Source organism: Aquila chrysaetos, chromosome 5, assembly GCF_900496995.4.
Source record: "Aquila chrysaetos chrysaetos chromosome 5, bAquChr1.4, whole genome shotgun sequence".
Taxonomy (NCBI): domain Eukaryota; kingdom Metazoa; phylum Chordata; class Aves; order Accipitriformes; family Accipitridae; genus Aquila; species Aquila chrysaetos.
This window is the reverse complement of record NC_044008.1, coordinates 15,672,921-15,692,663: the sequence shown is the minus strand read 5'-3', so window position 1 is coordinate 15,692,663 and position 19,743 is coordinate 15,672,921. Positions and strand designations below refer to the sequence as shown.

Genomic DNA, 19,743 nt, shown 5'->3' with positions numbered 1-19,743 from the left:
GACCAGCCCTTGCAAACTGTGACTCCTAATACTGAACACCAGAGAGATTGCACTGAAGTGTGGGATGTGCTTGTACTTACTAGATATAGCACTTCTGCCATACGCAGGTCTCTTTTGTTCGCTAAAATTAACTGGCATGTGTTTCTGGCACCGTGCTGCTGCTGTTTCCAAAGTGACAGCCTCTTCTTTTGCATCCCCAGGAGATCACCTGAGAAATGGTACATCTTTTTTCTAAACACTGCCTACTTGCCTTCCCCAGCCTGTGGAAGGCTCTTGCCATGTGAAGTGCTGCTGTGCACCCTCCGAAATGACAAACCCCCATTCACAGGGGTAGGAAGGAAAGAGTTTTTGCTGTCAAATGCCCACTTGCTCATTATCAACCGGCAGGACACCAGCCTCTCTCTTGCTGGGTATAAGAGACCCACTGACGCTCAAAAAGCCAGGAAAAGCCATGTCCGTCTGACCATCTCCCTGTATCATACTAGAACTGGTCACCAATGCCTCTTTAATGACATAATGATGTACAAACCTCACACCGTTGTAACCATGTCATTTGTATCTTTGATTAGTCCTTATTATTAATGGTGTAACTGCAGACAAACTGCTTTCTCCAGCATGAATCTTGTTTTCTGTAAACATGCCACAAAGTTTAAAAATACATTAGTATTTTTTCTGGCCAGCTCTGCCTCCAAAATGCAGAGTGGGGTGAGCATGGTAGGAACCTTTTCCTGCACTTCTGTCTAGGAGAACAGGTGATTTCTGGAGTGCTGTTTCCAACATACATTGTGTAAGTTGCAATTAGATTCATGAAAGCACATCAGTGTTCTTCAGATACTTCAGTGTTACTGGGATGCTCAAAAGGCCCACCAGAACCTGTAGACAGCTTGGTATCCCAATTTTAATAATTTCTGATTTTCAAGACTACTTTACACAAACCGCATTAGAAAGTCATCAGCACAGAGTTTGTAATCTACATAATCTTTGTGACTACTTGTGTGGATTTGCAGAACGCTGCTAGTAGACAGTAAAAAAGGTTTATAATGAAAAATACTGTAAAAGAGTTGTAATTTCCATTGGTATTTTTCTCAAGTCAGTTGTTCTTATCTGTATTTTTGAATCATTGGTCACATTTTAGAGGAAATTCTGCAAAGTATGTGTTAAATAAGGCTAAATATTCTGCTAATGACAGATTAAATACCTCTAACAAGTGCAACCAGTGTATTCAATGAAGATCTAAATATAATCACGCTGTACACCTTAGCTCCCTTTTGACTTCTCTTCCTTTCCTAGAATATAATTAGGCTGGAGCCTTGGGGACACACTCATCGCTAACCAACGTCTTGATGATCTTGCTGGAGCCAAAGTATGTGTCAAGTCACAACCGAGTCTGAGGCACTGACTCTAAGAATAGATTCAGATTTCCACTGTTAGGTGCAGTAGTAACATGAATTTAGACTACCAAGAATATATAATACTTCTTAAAGAAAAAGTAGCCCTTAAAAATAATTTTCAAAAAATAATCTTAAGGCTAACAGGAGACAAGGACGGTAACTGAGACCTACTCAGAAAATTTAGTAATTCTCTCTGCATGCTGTGTTAGAGCCTTTGAAAAATGTGGTTAGTGACTAATTTACACTTCCTGTTTTACAGCCCTTATAAACCAGCTATTCTGAAGGGCTGGTGTGTTTACGCACTGGAAGACATTAGACCCAAACTCAGGAAACTGTGGTTCAGCTTCCTGCTCCGCCAGCGGCAGCTGTGCAAAAGCTCCAGCTTTCCAGGCCTCGTGCACATAGCCGCCGCTGCAGAAAGCGACAGCCATATTCTGCACTGGGACAGGCAGACATGGACTCGTGCCCACCTCCTCACCTGAAAAGCAGCTCCACCCCACCTTGAAGCTGGACTGCCTCAAAGCACATCTCTGCCTTGTTTCTCCTTGTGTCAGGGCTTGTCAGAAAACGCAGTCAGTTGTGGATGGAGGTTTCCAGAGGCACAGGAAAGCCAACAGATAATCAGCCGTTATGAATGCACAGCTACTTGTAAATAAAGTGCCGGTAAGCTGCCTAATAGTTTGTTCTGTAGGTAAAAAGGAGATTTGGCAGCTACTTTTGATGTCCCAGAAGTCAGGCTGGCAAACACTCAACGCCCGTCGCAGAGCGGGTGTTCAAAGGAAGGCACGAGGCAGCTTAGCACGGCGCAGGCAGCCCAACCGTAGGCTTCACCGGCAAGGAAAGCAACGAGAAAGTCTGCTAATTAGCTCAGCACAGAGGTGTTTCAGATGTCTGTAACAAACACTGTATACAATTCAGTACAGCACATTGTAAACTGCTGATAAAAATCAGCAGTCTAAGTTTAGTCCCGGACTAAACCACTTTCCTCTGGGTGCAGGTCTCTCATAGACCATTTTCTGCGAATGGAGACTGCTTCAAGAGTGCCATCTCCCTTAAAGCTGGGATTAGCATTTATTTCCCCATGCTGGAGTTAAATTTAGCAGTAGATTTACTTACTTTTTAAAACCAGTAACTTACTAAAATCCTCAGATTTTTCTTTATAGAATAAACCAGGAATGAATAAAGTGCTCTTAGAAGATGGTAATATTCTATTCACATTTTACAATTATAATAATTGAAATTCTAATACTATAGACTAGTAAAATTTAAGATATCTAACATCATACGGAGTTACTAATATGGAACTAAATTCCTCTGAGGGGGACTTTGAATATGATTTCTTACTGAGATTACATAGTCTTTAAGTAACTGGATAAAAAAATATTTACATGTATTTTGGGCTAAGCTGCTTATTCATGAATGATAATCAGATGAATAGAACATGTCAATTTATTTCAGATCTATAAAATACAAATCTAAAAATATCATTTTACTGACAACATTCACCATTTAGTTTCTATTTTAGTACGGTCTTAAGCCTATCTTGCACGGAATAATAATGTAACAGAACAACAAAATACTCTACATTTTAAGTTTTTAGATTTCCTTAACTAGAGTCTACCATATACATCAAAAATAGTTGTGCACAGTAACCTATTAAACACCTACACTTCAATAAAGATTGGCTATATCTCATAACTGAGACACCAATTACAGTACATTTATTAAAAATCCTTCAAGAATACACTCAGTAGTAACAGTGGTAGCAGTAGTTAAAATCTTAACAGTTCTGTGAAATGATCAAAGCAAATGATAACAGAATTAAAAATTCAGTTAATCATTTATATGTAATGTAAAACCCATGTAACACTACAATGAAAGAATAAATTACACAGGCACAAGTGCAAAAAAGCAATATTTTAAGCCATCTTCTCTCTTTGGTAAAAATCAATTAGCAGGAAGTATACCACAATAATTCAAGTCAAAGACTAATTCATGCTATATATTTTTTCCTTTCCTACCATAGGCAGACTTGATGATTTGCAGGCATCCTACAGTAGAGAAGTTACAATTCTAGTTAACACTGCCCATTTTTTCCTCCTTTAAGTTTAAATATTGAAATTAAAGATAAGGATTTTTTTTTCTTTCATAAATAGCTTTTCAGTAGTATAGTCTCTTAAGGAATTTAAAAATAAATAGCAAAATATACACAATTTCAAAGATTACATTTAATTCCTTCTAGGTGTATCCTGAAAATATATCACCAAAGAATAAATAACTTTGGGTTTCTCAAATATTTGGTAAAATGTCAACTTCTCTTACATAAGGAGTTTTCTCTGAGGAATAAAGAAGTACCATTGCTTTTTCTACAAAGCTTTTACTATACAGGTGGAATTTTAGTAACTTTACAGTAAGAATATGATCTGTAACATAATACGGATGTTCCCCATTAAAAAGTACAGTAAAAAACCTTTCAAAATTAAACCTTCAGAATTTCACGTTCAAACCTGAGGAACTTCCAGGTAACTATGAAGCTCTCCTCGCAGGACAGTCAAGCTCAGCTGTCTATGCAGGAGGCTACAGTAATAGTAAGGTAATTTCCTCTAGTGGTAGAGCCAAAGCTGTTTTCTGCTGACAACATATTAAAAATCCAAAAAGGACAAAGTGTTAAGGAAGGGACAAAAGAGAAGGATGTGGGTGAACTACACTTCAGTGTAAGCGATCCTGAGAAAGAAGTGAATTGCCTACAGGGATTTCAATATAACCATAGATTTTAAATAGATTCTTCTGCTTTTGAAGGGCTTGACTTCATGAACAATTAAGGTAATGTCATAGGGGATTTCTGTTTGAATTTGCAGGTTATCATCTTACTGAAGCTCCTCCTTCATATTTATCTCACATTATTACTAAAGAAAACAAGAAAAATGCAGGCCACATCAGCAAAGCAACTAGTTAAAAGAATCCAGCAACTTGAAGTGTCATTAGACGTTAAAAACAAGAAAAATAAAAACTTAACTGCAGAAGATCTTCTGGAGGGGCAGAGCAAAAGTCCTTGCCTTTTTAGAAGATCCATTTAAGCTGCCAGCAAAGTAAAGGCAATTTTGACTGCTCATTTATTCAGAATTCATAAATAACATGTAGACTCACTAACCTCCTATTCACACCCACAGTTAATTTACATAAAATATTAAGCAGAATGCTTTTCTACTCCTTGCTTGATTCCAAGCACAAGATGTAAAAACCAGTTAAATTGCACAGTCCAGCCCTTATCTCTGCAAACCTCTATCTGATCAAGAAAATGCTTTTTGGCATCTTCTTCACTTTTCCCTACTGTCAGTGCATCCCGGATATATTCAATATCCTCTTTGCTGGTTAATTGGGGCATTCCAGTCATTAGCATCATGGAGAACAGGATGATCAGCAGGTTTGTGTGATGTCGAAGAGCTAAATAAGCCTTCACACATACATCCTACAAGAGAGAAGAATTTTTTGTTAATTGATGAGGTGAACTGAGAGGGACAGTGTAGGAATTTCACAGGACTCTCATTAACCAATGCTATTTAATCACTCGAATATGTCAGAGAGAGGAGATCCAACAGAGCCGTTCACCTGAGCAGAAATGTGAAGTGCACTTCTGCATCCATCGCTCGGTATTACTTCATTCATTACCACACTTTGGGGCAAAAAGTACTGGTTTGGTGTACAAACTAAAGGCTCTTTTAAATAATATTTTATTAATTACTAAAGCATAAAACCTTAGCTTCACCAAAATTTCAAATTAATTTCCCTGTCGTATAATCTCTTTCTGTGGCTGTTAAAAGAGACAGCAGTAATTCATTGACTTCCTTTCCAATTGGTATGTTCCCATTTATAGACCATGGCTGGCAAGTTATATTGAATAAAGCAGCACCTCCAGGGGACTGTTCTTCATTTTATATAGATGCCTATTAACTTTGCAGAGGTGACGGCTTATTTAATGGAGAAGATTTTTCAGGCTTGGTATTCTAGGAAATTTTTCCAGCTGACAGCTCTAGTTTTCAGGCACACTGCCTTGCTGTAGGACTTCTATGTTTATGTACTGTCACATTGGATTCCACAGATATTTTTTTTTAATAGCTTTTTCACTTCCATATGTAAGTAATTTGTGCTTAACAACATAACCTTTAGAAGAATGAAATTTCTGCAGCTTGGAAAAACATGCAATGCTTTTTAAAAGAATATTTAATGCTAAGTGACTAATACGTAAACTGAAATGATTAAATTTATTACTCATTTACTTTTAGAAATAACGTCTTAAGAAAGACAATGCAATGAAGAACTCAATCATATATTAGAAAGTTAAACTGAGCCTGCAATGCAGTAATGCAAAAAGATGAAAAATACTTCCAAGAAGGTTGTTGCTGTTAAAACCAAAGCTGAAGCAATGCTAATTTTTACCCAATTAAATATTCAGTTTTACCTTTCCACAAATGTATATGAATTTATTAAAGAATGCTTAAGAAATCCAAATATTTTCATTTAAAGTTCCACCAAATCTCATCAGCCCTCTAGAACACTGTCTATTTTTGACAAGTTGTATGGGTTTTTTTCTTCCTTAGAAACAGTAAGAAGTGCACAAATAATCTTAACAGCTATCACTGTTCACATCAGCAACACCAGGACAACCAACCAGACAGGTTAGGAAGATACCAAGGAAGGAAGATGATATGTTGAAGATCTGTAGGGTTTCTTTTTTCCTATTGCCTAGGCCCTTAAATCTTTCACTCTGTTTCCAAATAAATTCTGTCCTGAAATAAGATCATACTTACGAACTCTAATGTTAGCTTAGCTCTAGTGAAGCAGAAGATAAATTGCAATGGTCAAAGCACAATTTACAACAGAAAACATCATCTTATCACAGGGATTAGTTTCTCCGTAACACTGCAGAGGAGGGGGGAGAAATTCTACTTATGTATCTACTTATCAACTTCAAACAGGAAAATCTTGTCACAAGAGTTAGTGTGTGTTTTGTTTCCCTTGAAAGCGATGAAAGCTCTTTATAGTTGTATCAAAGAAGGTTTTACATTTCTCTGTGGATGATGCATCTCACTACTGCGGGTGTCTGAGACAGAAAAACAATTATGCAGTCAAGAACCTGGCATCACTGCATCTCAAAGGCAGTCCTTGCAGGAATTCAAAAGATTAAAAAAATCTGTATCTGCCTGTTACAGTTATTTATGCAGACAGGAACTGAATGGAGTTTTGAATTAACATCTTCCAAGAAAACTAATTTTTACACTTCTAAGCGAGGCAGAGAGAACCAAAAATAACACATACATATGTGTCAAGGATATGTAGATGTTTACCATGGGATTAAGGATAAAGCTGCTAACTAATCTAAAGCCATCGGCAAAATGAGAGGAGCTGAGGAGAAACCAAAATCCCTTGTCCAACAGACAATAAAGAATAATTATTTTGAGAGCTTGAAACTGTCCTAAGTATTAGTATCCTAAAGGTCAGGCATTTTTATAATATAAAGTGTCCAAGTTCTGTTATATAGGCCATCCCTTCCCTGTACAGTATACTACAAATAAGTATTTTTCAGTAATGAATTATACACCCTCCTGCTTTCTGTCACCTTTATTTGACAAATACATGTGATTTTGTAAACAAATGGTACAGAAGAATTTTATTATTACTGAAAATACAGATCTCTGTATTATCAAGTCAGCAGAGTAATGCAAAAATAATGAATTAAATTAAATATAATGAATAAAAATGCATTCAAAATCTAATGCAAAGACAATTTTAGGCAAACTAATAATAGGCAGGTAGACAAAGCTCAAAAGACTATGAAGATCTTAGATGAGGCTCTCTCAAGGGTTTCTACAAGTAAGAAGTGAAAAAATTGCATGTATATAGGAGTAAAAGAGTTGCACAGGTTTCGGCCAAAGGCTGGAAAGGAAATGCCACCACATATGACACCTACAGCAAGAGAAATCTGGACAGTACTAAGGCATCTGAAAAATTCATAGATGGAACAGAAAAATTCTCAGATTAAGTCATGCTTAAATACATTTTTGCAATTAGGACAAAAGACCATTAAATACTGCTTCCTACTAAGCATTTCTGTGATGTCATTAATAACTTCTGGCCTCTAATTTTCATTAAACTATCATAACGAGCACAAACAAAAAGGAAAGCAAAATTTAGATTAAAAGCTAATAGGAATGAGCTTTATTGCTAGTTCCAGAAAAGTTGCCAGGCCACTGACAGCTTTAGAAGTTCACTAATAATGAACTATACTCTGTCACAGTGAACTTCGGTCAAAATTATTTGTCTAATTAACCTTCTCTGACACCTGCAATATGAGCTATGGCTAACACATCTGTAGGGACTGTACCCAATAGGTGACAAAAAAATAAAATTTTTAATAAAGTAGGTATTTTAAAATATCAAAACCACCAAAGCCTGTAAAAAACAAAGGATTCCTCTGAAGTACGACCTACTTTAATGTAGTTGACGTACAAAGTAATGAGAGATGCTCTTAAAAATTAATGAAGGATAAACGCTGAGACTTTTCCATTAATACATGAATGAGTCAGCAAGTACACTGAATGAATCCCTCAATATTAGGAAACATGATGAACAGTTGAAAAGTGAAGCTATAATTTTGTTTATTTTTGTGCTGTGACCATATAATTAAAACATATATTTTTTACAGCAAAATATGTGATCCAGATCTTGCTCTGTGTTACTGTTCTACTTGAATGGAAGTATTTTAACTTTCTTTTTATTGGTCTTTGAGACAGAAAAGCCTGTTAATGTACTACTGGAATAGCAGTTTATAAACAGTGTCTAATGCAGCAGAACTGTACGTGAACTTACTTTTTTTTGGTCAGTATTGTTGTCTGTGCCTAAATCATCCCACTTAAAATGACCAGGTCACATCTCATGGTCACAGTTCACAAAGCTAAAGGACATGAATCACCTTTCATCTGGTTAACGACACTAATGGAAATAATACTGGCATTATCACGGCATTCCTACACCATCTGCATTAGTGGGATGGTAGCAGTATTTAGAAATTCGTAACAGAGTAAGCAAGTGTGTATTCAGTCAAACCCAGGACTGTATGATGAAGGCATGGCTTGTTGAAGAGAGGCTAAGACCAAAATCACCTCCTATTGCTTTTGGTATTTGGGCTGCTGAAGTAAAGGTCAGATATTCTCTAAAAAGCCAGATGATCCATATATACGAACACAACATTACCTCACTGCAGACACTAATAGGTTGCTAGTCTTCCAATTCTCCATTAGCACGCTTTCACATTTTCAACTATTTTCTGCTTCCAGAACAGAGCTCTTCTATGAAATGGCATACCCTAGAGTGGTGTTTCAGCTTCACACTTGCACATGGCTTACAGCTGTGGCAACAGCATCTTTCCTGTATGCAGCACAGCTCACAGGCTTCTCTGAGAACATGGGCTTAGCATTCCGCTCCCATAGCAAAACCCACACTGCTCTTAAAATCTTTTGAGCTACAAGCCCCCATCAAAACACCTGCACTGTGATAAAGCTAGTCTTTGCACAAAACAAAGACTCAAAAATCACACCTGGTTCCTTAGTTATTTTTAGAAGTCTGGGCTCAAGGATGACAATTGCCTTGTTATTTGCTGTACAATCATGTACATGTTCAAAGGGACATATTCACTATCCAGCATTAAGAACCTTAACTAGGTACTCAGGTTAGAAAACCAGACTCCTTACCAGAACAGAGACACTGGTACATCCACAGGGAATCCAGAACATCTAAGTTAGGCTTTTGCTTTCTCACACTCTGGAGGAGACTTTTTCTTTTGATATTACAGGGAACCTGCTTTCTAATCAGGCACTTATTTAAAGTCCCTAAAGATAAACACAGGAATAACACCCCAGACATCCATTTATTTCTGCTCAGCCACGCTCTCAACCATTTCATTAAACATACTAAACAGCATTTTGCTTTGCTCCCTCCTCACCTAGGTCCTACGCAAGCTTGAAAAATCAAAACTGTTTCGGAGGGGCTCAATTTCAAATAGAAGCTGCAATAGAATAGATTTTTAACACCATTCTTTTCTTTCAGAGCATTAAGTCCACCCAGTTCACAAAACCAGAATCTGACATAGCTTAAGGTCACTGCAGATTTCTATTCAGATGCAGTAGTCCAAGCCCCAGAATATGAGGGCCAAATTGGGAGGGAATAACACTGGCAAAGCCAGCTGAAGAATGCCTTGCACCTGCTTGTGCTACACAGAAGGTTCTGCTTAGTCTTCTCTAACTGCACAAATACTGAAGCCCTCTACAAAGTATTTTCAAAAAAGACAAGAAACAAAGAAAGGACTGCCTATCTAGTCTGCTGCTAACTGAAGTTTTTCAATGTGGCTTTGTTGATGTTTGAATTCTAGTTCCCATAATTCTACAGATAATTTTTGTTCTTCGTTGGGCCTAAAATATCCCGGAATTGTATGATGATTCAGTAAATTTTATTAACACAATACCCAGGAGCCTAGACCTTTGAAAACTAAGGCACTAATGTTCATTTCAGAGCATAAAAAACATTGCTTAATTGATTTGCAGCTAGATATTCACTCTTTACCTGAAATTTATGGAAATGGAGACTTGTCTTCTTTCCAGAAGTCCCCATGACAAACAGAAAATCCGGAGTCAGCACAAAAGGAACTCTTTCCTTATTAATTCCAAGGAAGCTTTTATAATTCCCAAGAATGTGGCCAAAATCAATATGGAAAAGGTTACCTTCATAAAGAGAAGAAGACGTTACAGTTATGCTCAAATACAATAAACTGCCAAGAACACTTACTTGTATTCACAATAATTCCAAAACCTCTTTTTTGGGGGTATATATGATTACTCTTTAGTTCAGCAGAAAACACTATTTTCTCTCTTTTTAAAAAAAAAATATGTAATTCTGTCCTCTTGGCAAAATTACTTTTTATTTATCTTTGGCAGTTGTTAAAAACCTGGCAGAACTGCTCTATTTTCTAAACATACACTCACAGCTTTTCAAAAATAAACCAAGGAAAGCTTGTGCCTCAGATCCATAACAATCAGCTTCCAGCACATCACTACATAGGAAAGGCTTGTGGATTATGTTTCAAATACCCATGGGATTCTGGTGCTATCCAGCTCCTTGGCTAATGTAATTCACTAGAACATGCTTCTTCCTCACAGACCTGCATTACCCATTTCTAAACCACACTATACTGTGCAGAATAAGTTTGCATTGTCACCCTTTGGATAACTTTGAGATTGTAGTAGCGTATCAGTTCCCAGGAAAGCGATGAAAAACACCCCTTTTAAGGATCGCTACACTTACAGGACTGGAGTGTGCTGCTGCTTTTCAGATTACTTTATTACTTTCACTGGCAGACAAGATGTAAGGATAAAAGAGTATGGTTACTAAAACCCACAGATTTGTAATAGTGGTACATGTATAAAAAAAGATAAAACATCAAATTATGTAAGATGATACTTAACAGTGATGCATCGGTGGAACATCCTTAGATGTTCCAACATTTCAGCCAGTTTCCACGTCCTCACAACCTACTGAATCTGACACTCTCTGCAGACCTCTCAGACTGACATCATTCTGGCTTCTGTTGCTCAAGACAGCTCCTGTTAAAGACTCTAAGGCAAACCTGCTCCTGACCACAACAGAATAACCTTTTTTTCCCTTTCTCCCTTTCTACTGACCTGTCCCTCATTTTCTGCCAATGGGCACTAACATTGCATTATATTATACATAATGTTGAAATTAAGGCATTTCTTTGTCATCTTCTCCTCAAGGACTTCTGGTGAACTTTTCTACTGTAGTCTTCAATTAGCTCACTTCTTCCTTCAGGGTACTTCTCTCTAGCTTTCAACTGGTAAAACTTTAACTATAATGTAATTAATATTAAATATACAGCCTTCTACCTAAGCCCAAAAGTATTTTCTGTCTCTTACCATTATGTAAAGATTAATTACGAAGCAAGAGGATCATGAAACTGGAAGTGAATTTCTTAGATGAAATAAAACTCCTCCATATGTACTGCTTATTCTGGGGTCCTTTCTGGGACTTCCATAGGTAAGTAAAATTAGGGATGAACCAATGTGCAGCTACAGAAATAATTCCCAAAGTTTGTCATACAAAAAAATTGTAGTTCTTTCAGGAGGATTGCAACCATCCCACAGACTTCAGTAGCAAAACCAATACTCTCAGCGTACACTTATTTTCTATGATTTTCTATAAAGGTATATAAAGCAATTATGTTCCTCGGAAGTGAAAACAGTCCAGTAACATCTGAATTCTGACACAGATACAGTTCCACTGAACGCTGTCAGAACCACGCCCACACTTCAGACAGGTGAACAGCTGTCTGCTTTTTAAAGTTTTTTAGTTTTTACATCTTGGATCTAGACACTAAAAAAGTTAGTTTTACATTCCTCATGACTTAGTTTGTAACAAACTCGTCCTTGGAAAAGAACGGTATTATTAATGATAAATATCTAGAGCCTATATGAAGGCCAAAAGGGGTGACAATGCATTTCAATGTCACAGGAGGACCTGCACTTGTAAGTAATGCTGACAGAACCGGATTGAGTCTCTTCATTCATTGTTAAATGCATTATTTATTAAAATGAAAGAAAAATCTAATGAAGTATAGACAGTCCCCAATTCTTCCATGAAATTCTCAAAAAATAACTCACCTGTTTCTGTAATCATAATGTTGTCATTGTGCCTGTCTCCTATTCCAAGTACGAAGGTTGCCACACAGTATCCAGCACAAGAATAAACAAATCTTTCCACAGCTGCCTGAAACTGAAAATAAATCTTAGAGATGTTAAATGCTCCAATGCTGGAAACTCAGTTCGGTCATATGCCTTTCTGTTGACATGTATCTATCAACAGTTAGACAAACTGTCTTATAAAATACAATGTTGCACAGCAGAGATTAAGATCAGAGCCCTGCATTGCACTCACTGTACTGTGCGAGCAGGCTCTGTACCTTAGCACAAACAAAATAAGCATATAGTTGCCCATGCTTTCTGAGAAAAAAAGCTGGCAGAAAGCTCCAGCAGGTCAGTGGACCTACCTATGCAAAGGAATTGTGAGTACCCAAACCTGTATTTAAATCCTCTGAAACCACACTGCCTTCCAGTGTTCCTAGATGTCCTTTCAATCTGCTCCTCATGTATCACTTCTAAATACCACTAACAAAGGAGTAATTTCTAAAGCACCTTGTTTCTCAGGACCTCGGCTGTCAGCTGGATACCAAAGGCTCTTTCACAGGCACCCATGACGGAGTACAGGGAAAATGAATGGATTTTTCAAACTCATGTAAGTAACACAAACACAACTGTATGGGCTCTGTGCCTCTAAATTAGTAGGGTGCATTTGAAAATCCTACTTAAAAATTCAAAGAACTCACCTTCTCTTCAATCATGCATCTTTCCTTGAGCCACTGGTTTAGTATTTCATCCTTAAATGCACCAGTGTTGCCAACTGTACTCTGCTGAATTTTGGCAATTGTTGTAGCATCTTTCACAATTTCAATCATTCCTAGAGAAAACAAGGAAGAAGTTAAAAGAAGTTATTAAATTTATATCAAAGCATATTAAAAATATGCAAAAGTAAATTTAAAACTGTGGTTTTTAAATCAACTGCAGAATTTTACAGGTTGTGAGCAGAGATTTATTTTACAAGCAACAGTGGTTCTTATTCATTCCCAGCTGAAACCAGCCAGGGCTCGTAACTAGCCTGGCATCCTAAACTCCTCCATGAGAATGTAAAACCTTTTAAAATGGAAAGAATTACATGATGAGTGGGGACTCTCTGCATGAGGCTTTTCCCAAGGAGAGGAACTAACTCCTGTCCTGATCCCCTGCAGAAGCCCAGGTACCATTCACATTCCCACCAGCTTCTCTCCAACTTCACAAATTTGAGGAGCTGAAGAGAAGCTGCACCGTTGCAGCAGCCTAGGGATGCATGTGTTGCCAGAGTTGTGGCAGAGGAACAGAGCTGGCCCTCCTGCAGTAAATCCAATTTAAGCTTAACTGTGCATAGGCACAGAAAGGTTCAGAAATATCAGTACACAGTGAGGTGTAGCAGTGGGATTGCTGGTGGAAAGCTCTGGCTGTTGGGGCCCAGAGGTCAGTCCCTAAACTGAACGGTCCCTAAACTGAACAGATCCTCACAAAGGCAAATCAGCACATCACAGCAATATGGTGCAGAAATAAGGACTTGTACTGTTCGTACTAACATGGCATGCGATGAAGGGGAAGCTAGAGAGAAAAGCAGAAGCAGAGGCTGCAACACAACTCTGCATTGTAGCCAAGACTAGCAAATGCAGTCTGCCCTTGTACTGGGCGTGCCTGTATGGGGGAAGGTCAGATTTTAGTTGAACTTATTTGGTAACTGGAAATATTTTATTTTCTTCCTCTGGTTCAAGTTCAACAGTGTCTTCTAGGTAAAATCCTGGCTTCAGCTCCAGCTCAAAGACAGCAAGCAAACAAAAATATCCCTTTCTCCCCAAAGTGATTCAAAGCAGTTTCTGATTTGGTTTCACTTTGACTCTCTCTCTGAAGCAGATGAATTTCTATCTATTCACAGTACTACCCTTTTGCAATTACTGAATTATGTGCAAATTTTTCAGTAACAGAGTAACAACGCAGTAATCTCTCCCTGCCCCTGCCTTCCACGCATGGCTGAATTCATGGCTGAATACCCCCTGGAGGTATCTCTTCTGTCTTGACAGTGGCCTGGATTTGTTTGCAATAAAACTATTGTGGAAATATGACATCCAAACCCCACCGCCAATACCACCAAATTAAAAAGCTCTGCATTTTGGTCTGTGCTTGTCAAGCTGTTGTTTTCCTCCTGGGAGCAAGCTCCAGATCACATTCCAGCTGTTGAAAAGGCTTCCCCTGCCTGCGCTCACAAATCTCCCTCTACTGGCCAACAGCTCCTTGATTCCCGGGGAGCAGAGCTGCTGCAGGAGGCGTCTTCTGCTTCCCCTTGCATTTGAAACTTCTCCCAGCATACCTATGTTGATTTGCAGTGTGAAAGGTCCCCAGATTTTAAAGTAGCTGCTAATGAAAACCTTTTACTTATCATTCTCCACTGCACTGCCAAAAGAGTGGTATAAAACCTACACAGAATGTTGTGCAGCTTATTCTGCCCAAGTAAATACTTTAAAGGTATCGTGGTAAAATAGTTATCTGCTGGAATGGTGTAGCTCTACTGGCAAATCCTTCTAAATACAAGCATGCCTCTCGGTAGGTATGGTTAGTCCTAGAGAAGGCTTCAGTAACTGGGATAGAGGACCTCAGCTGGGCTGTGTTCAATTGGGAGGAAGTGCAGCAGTAAATGCACTAGGCTATGTGTTTCTGGGGATCTGCGGTACTAAAGCAGGTGACTCTTACATTAAGTGCCAGCTTGAACTTCTTAAATTTGGCAGTGATGCAGCATAGTAAGTAGCGATAATTGCCTTGCAGAGCTGGGAACATATGGCAGTGTCAAAGGGAGAGAGAATAGGGTATGATCTTTTACTAGTGATACATAGAAGAGAAAGTTCCTCCTACAGAGGTCTATTTGGCAGCAGCAGTGGAGAGGAGGGATGTTTCCAAAATTGTAAACTGCGTTGAATGCGGATGTCTCCAACAGACTGAGAAAGCTTTACAGAGGAGGGGATGCCAGCCTCAGGTGTGAGGCACCTGGCTGTCTCCCTGTGCTCAGTGTAGAATGGGGTACTGTCCTTGTGTCAATACACAGAAACTGCCCCAAGTTCCATGGAAATATTAAGAGGGAGGGAAGAAGCAGCTTGGAAGAAGACCACATACCAATATTATGAAAGAACATTTGCATGCCACTACTCTTTGGTTTTGTTCCAAACACGCATAAGGTCTACATCAAAGTGTCCCACATTAGGTATTACTAATTTAGGCTGCAGGTATTCTCAGCAAACTGAACCGGAGTCTTTTTGTGATCAACCACGCCCCTACTGTGATGCTTACATCTCCCCCATGCGTATAGGAAAATAAACAATTATTTCCTTGAGATAAAAGAATGGGGAGTCAATTAAGAATTCATGAAAGTATAATGAAGTCTGTAACCTGAATACAAGAATGCTAGGATCACTGGCAGAATTCCTGCACCTTCCTCCATGATTTCAACGCATTACATTGTCTTTAGATGATTTTAAACAAAATTAAATTAAATAGTAAAAACCTCTGTAAAAAATCAGGTTTGTTATATCTGAAGGAGAGGAGAAAAACCAACCCTCCTTACATTTACAGTTAGTTGGTATTTTGATATATAATGTCCCATTTCCTTTATTATTAGAATTCTATCAATATGATTTATTTAATTTTAAAACACTTATATTAGGGGAAAGGAAACTTTTCTGTCACACTACCAATTATTTTATCAGTGAGTCTGGGTTTTCTGCATTGCTGAGATATCTTAAAAGAAAGGATGATAAAAATTTTATGTGGCAATGGATTTTAGAGAGGAAGTACATTACAGATATATACTAAAAGAGTTCTTAATTTTACTGGGATTCAGTTCATTATTGTTTGATCCATAAAGCAAAATATATTGCTGAAAAAGAAAAGAACTAAAAAGCTGGAGATCATGGGAGACACATAGCAATATTTATATTATCATTATTTTATCAAACCATGCAGTTACTATCACACTGCCAGCTACACCGATGACAGGAATTAACAAACTTGCCAATTTTTACACATGTTCAAGCTTTAAGTAAATGGCAGAGATGTACTTGCTAATCTATCTCACTGACGCACTGTTTATACCAGCCAAAGCATTTTTTCAGCACAATAGCTTCATTTGGGCATGCCCAATTTTTCTACACTGAAGAGGCTTTCCTCTGACCAATCGTTCAAGAACTGCTTAGCAAAATTGACTCTACAGTCAATTCTGTATTATCTGGATACTAGGAAACTGTGCAATGTGGATGTGCTGAAGGCACATAATATATGCAAATCCAACCACAAAAATTCAGTTTGGAGCCATCCGGATGTATAAATTATACATCAGTTTGGCATTTCTGGATGTAATTGGACTCTTCCAGAGCTGATCAGGTTGCTCTACACACCATCACACAGTTCTCCAGAAGCTTTGTAAGCAACTACTTGATTTCACCCACCACAAATTCTGGAAAACAGATCATCTGTGCTGCAGGAACTAATACCCCCTGAGAAATACTGCCTGCGCGTCCTGTTGAGTAATGCTGTTGCTTCCACGTAGTATAGAGTATGAAGCTTTAGGTTGGAAAAAACATAAATGTTTTGCTATTTTAACTCTTTCCTCTATTTTATTCTTATCAACACATTAAACCACATCTTGAATAAGTCACTCACTCTCACCACTTTTTCATACCAAATATTGTTATTAAAAAGAAACTTGCAGCAGGACCCAATCAGTTGGACTTGCACAGGAATCACAGTCAGGTAAGCTAGTACAGCAGTTGAAGGATACCCATCAGAAGGGCAGAAACTATTGCTAAGACACAACTGAAGGCTGCTCACAGAAAGTATAATAAACTGCTATTTATCTCAGGATCACAGCGCATACTAGAATAGTTCTCCTCTATGCAAGTTCTGTAACTATGGTATTTTGAATTTCTAATCACAGTAAGTGTGATCACATACCTATTTTGTTCCCTGTAGAAATACAACCATACGGTAACAAACAGAGGTCCAAGGATTCTGCTTCCCAAATGGATTCCATAATTCGAAGAATCTAGTTAACAAACGTATACGCTGAGTTATTTCAACTTATTTGGACATTACTTATTACTCACACAAATAACACTACCCAGACTTCTGAGGTGGGGCTAAACTTGTCTATTTTACAGATTAAGAGATATATACAGAAAGCGTGCAGCCATTCAAGATTATCAGTTACAGAACCAGGGTTTATATTTCCTCATCTGTCCTGTGCCCAGGCAAACTCTACTGTTTTATAAAGTATTAATAAATATATTGTATGATTTCTACATGAGCTGAGAATGAATACATTAGCAAGTATGTCCATTTTTTCCCATAAATACCCCCGAAAGTGCTAACAAACCAGTTTATCAGAACAATCACTGAAATATTACTAGAGCAATGCTACCTACCGATTTCTTTTTAATTTTAACTTCACCCATTGCATAAATAAATGGTAAAAACGCTTCATCAGAAAAACATGCCATCTTGTACTAAATAAGATTCCTTCTCTAGAACACCAAAATGTGACGTATGTATGGCACATGACAGGAGAAAACAGGGTAAAAGTGTGTACTGGATCTGGCTGGGATGAAGTTAATTTTCTTCAGAGCAGCTCGTATGGTGCTGTGGTTTAGGTTTGTGACCAAAGCAATGCTGGTAACACACTGATGTTCCAGCTACTGCTGAACAGTGTTTGCAGAGCAGGCTGCCTTTCTTTCTCACTCTGCCCCACGATGAGTAGACTGGGAGTGCACAAGAGGTTGGGAGGGGACACAACCAGGCAGATGACCCGAACCAACCAAAGAAATATTCCATGCTGAATAATGTCATGCTCAGCAATAAAACAGTGAGGAAGGGGGTTAGGTGGGTTAACTATCTTTTGCGCAGGAACTGACTGGGCATTGGTCTACCCATGAGATGTGGTGAGTGACTGTCTTTGCATCACTTGTTTTGTTTTCTTTCTCTCTTCTTCCACTTCTCCTTTGCTTATTAAACAATTTTTATCTCAACCCACAAGTTTTCTTGCTTTTACTCTTCCTTTCCTCTTTCCCCATCCCACTGGGTTTAACCCACGACACAGTAACATAAAAAAACTGTAGTACAAGAATGAAGATCCAGTTTTGATGTCAGCCTTGTCATACACAGTTTAAAAAACAAAAGACAACCTCGTATTTCATATGGACAGTAAAGATGAGGTATACACACTTCTGAAAAGTAAAATGATTTTAAAATATTTTAAAATATTCACGTTATTAATTTTATACATTTTAGCTATCATACCTGTAAAATAAGCATGTCCTGACGGAGGTCGTCTCCATGTTTGAAGATTATGCCTATGGTTTCATTTGATAGAGCTGTTGGATCTGCACATTTAAACTCAAGCCAGAGGGGCTTCTTCTTAGATGCCATTACTTTGCATTTTTCTATCTGTGAAAGACACATTTATTGCTAGCCATTGTACTCCAACATCAACACAACTAACCTTTTTATACACCAGCTACAGAGTAGCTTACCAACTTCCAATCAGTTATACCACAAGAAACACACCAAAAGCACATGTAAGCAATGGTATTCAATTGCCACATAAAGCCTCACTGAACCTGCACAACTTTTAACACTGTCCGTGATAAAGGAAAAAGCATGCCTTGGCTCTCCAAAACTGGATTTAGCTTGTAAATCTGCTTCAGACAGAAGAAAACCCTTTTAAACCAAGAATAAGAGATTCTGACAAAACTGGCAAATAATGGACCCTCACAACAGCACTCTGACAAGTGCTTTGCAAAACTGGAACATAATCACTGTCCAATGCAATTTACTGCATCATCCACCCTTGTGACTTCTAGCAAATTCAGTTATTCCAGATTGCTTGATTAAATTCCCTTAGCAAATCATTCATATTCATGGAGAAAATGGCATTTGTGAAACTAATTTAACATAATCATTCATAAAATGAAAAAATAAATTCCCTGTTTAGTTTTATTACATTTTTAATCTTGAGAAATTCAGCACTGAAACTACTGAACTTGATTATTTAAAATGTTTTCTCAACTAGTTATGTCTAATACAACTGTAGTATGTAATACTTTCTATTCTGGAATTCCTGGTTCATTGTTGAATGTTACCATGTACAATAAAGCCATCTAAAATAATAAAAGCAATTGCACAGTAGTGTTTGAGAGCTGACAGAATCGATGACATCAGAGAAGAATATTTTTCATAGATTGAGGTTCTGAGCTTGTAGTTTAAAACAAAACAGTTTTTACTATCCTTATTTTTAAAAAGGAAAGAAGTTGTCAAATCTTTGAACTTATTAGAAACGCTGATTTTGCTTTTGATATTTCCTCTAGACTAGTCCAATTTCAGGGTTTGAAGATTATGGACAAGTAGCACTTGCTGAAATAAAGATGAAATGAAAGCTTATCAATACATTTGTTATATAAAATATTTTTATTCATATAGTTTGGGAGAAAAAAAAAAAGGCTCTAACCCATCTATTTTTGGACATAGCTACCTTCCCTTTTAAGTCTATTGCTTCCTTCATCTAGGAAGGTCCTGACAGGGCTGCATACTTCCTAAGCGAAGGAAGACTAGAAAATCCA

The 19,743-nt window shown here is 37.8% G+C and overlaps 1 protein-coding gene across 2 annotated transcripts in view; it reads right to left on the bottom strand.

Annotated features, from left to right (window-relative positions):
• Window positions 1-2,822: 2,822 nt before the first annotated feature.
• PIK3CG (phosphatidylinositol-4,5-bisphosphate 3-kinase catalytic subunit gamma) overlaps window positions 2,823-19,743 on the bottom strand; it is a 35,274-nt gene continuing 18,353 nt past the window's right edge. For both annotated transcript variants that reach the window (XM_030015365.2, XM_030015366.2), the window contains exons 6-11: window positions 18,425-18,571; window positions 17,084-17,174; window positions 12,841-12,971; window positions 12,119-12,230; window positions 10,008-10,165; window positions 2,823-4,860 (exon numbers count right to left, since the gene is read on the bottom strand). In XM_030015365.2, coding sequence (XP_029871225.1) covers window positions 4,579-4,860; window positions 10,008-10,165; window positions 12,119-12,230; window positions 12,841-12,971; window positions 17,084-17,174; window positions 18,425-18,571 — 921 coding nt within the window. In that variant the 3' untranslated portion in view covers window positions 2,823-4,578. The remainder of the gene's footprint in view (window positions 4,861-10,007; window positions 10,166-12,118; window positions 12,231-12,840; window positions 12,972-17,083; window positions 17,175-18,424; window positions 18,572-19,743) is intronic.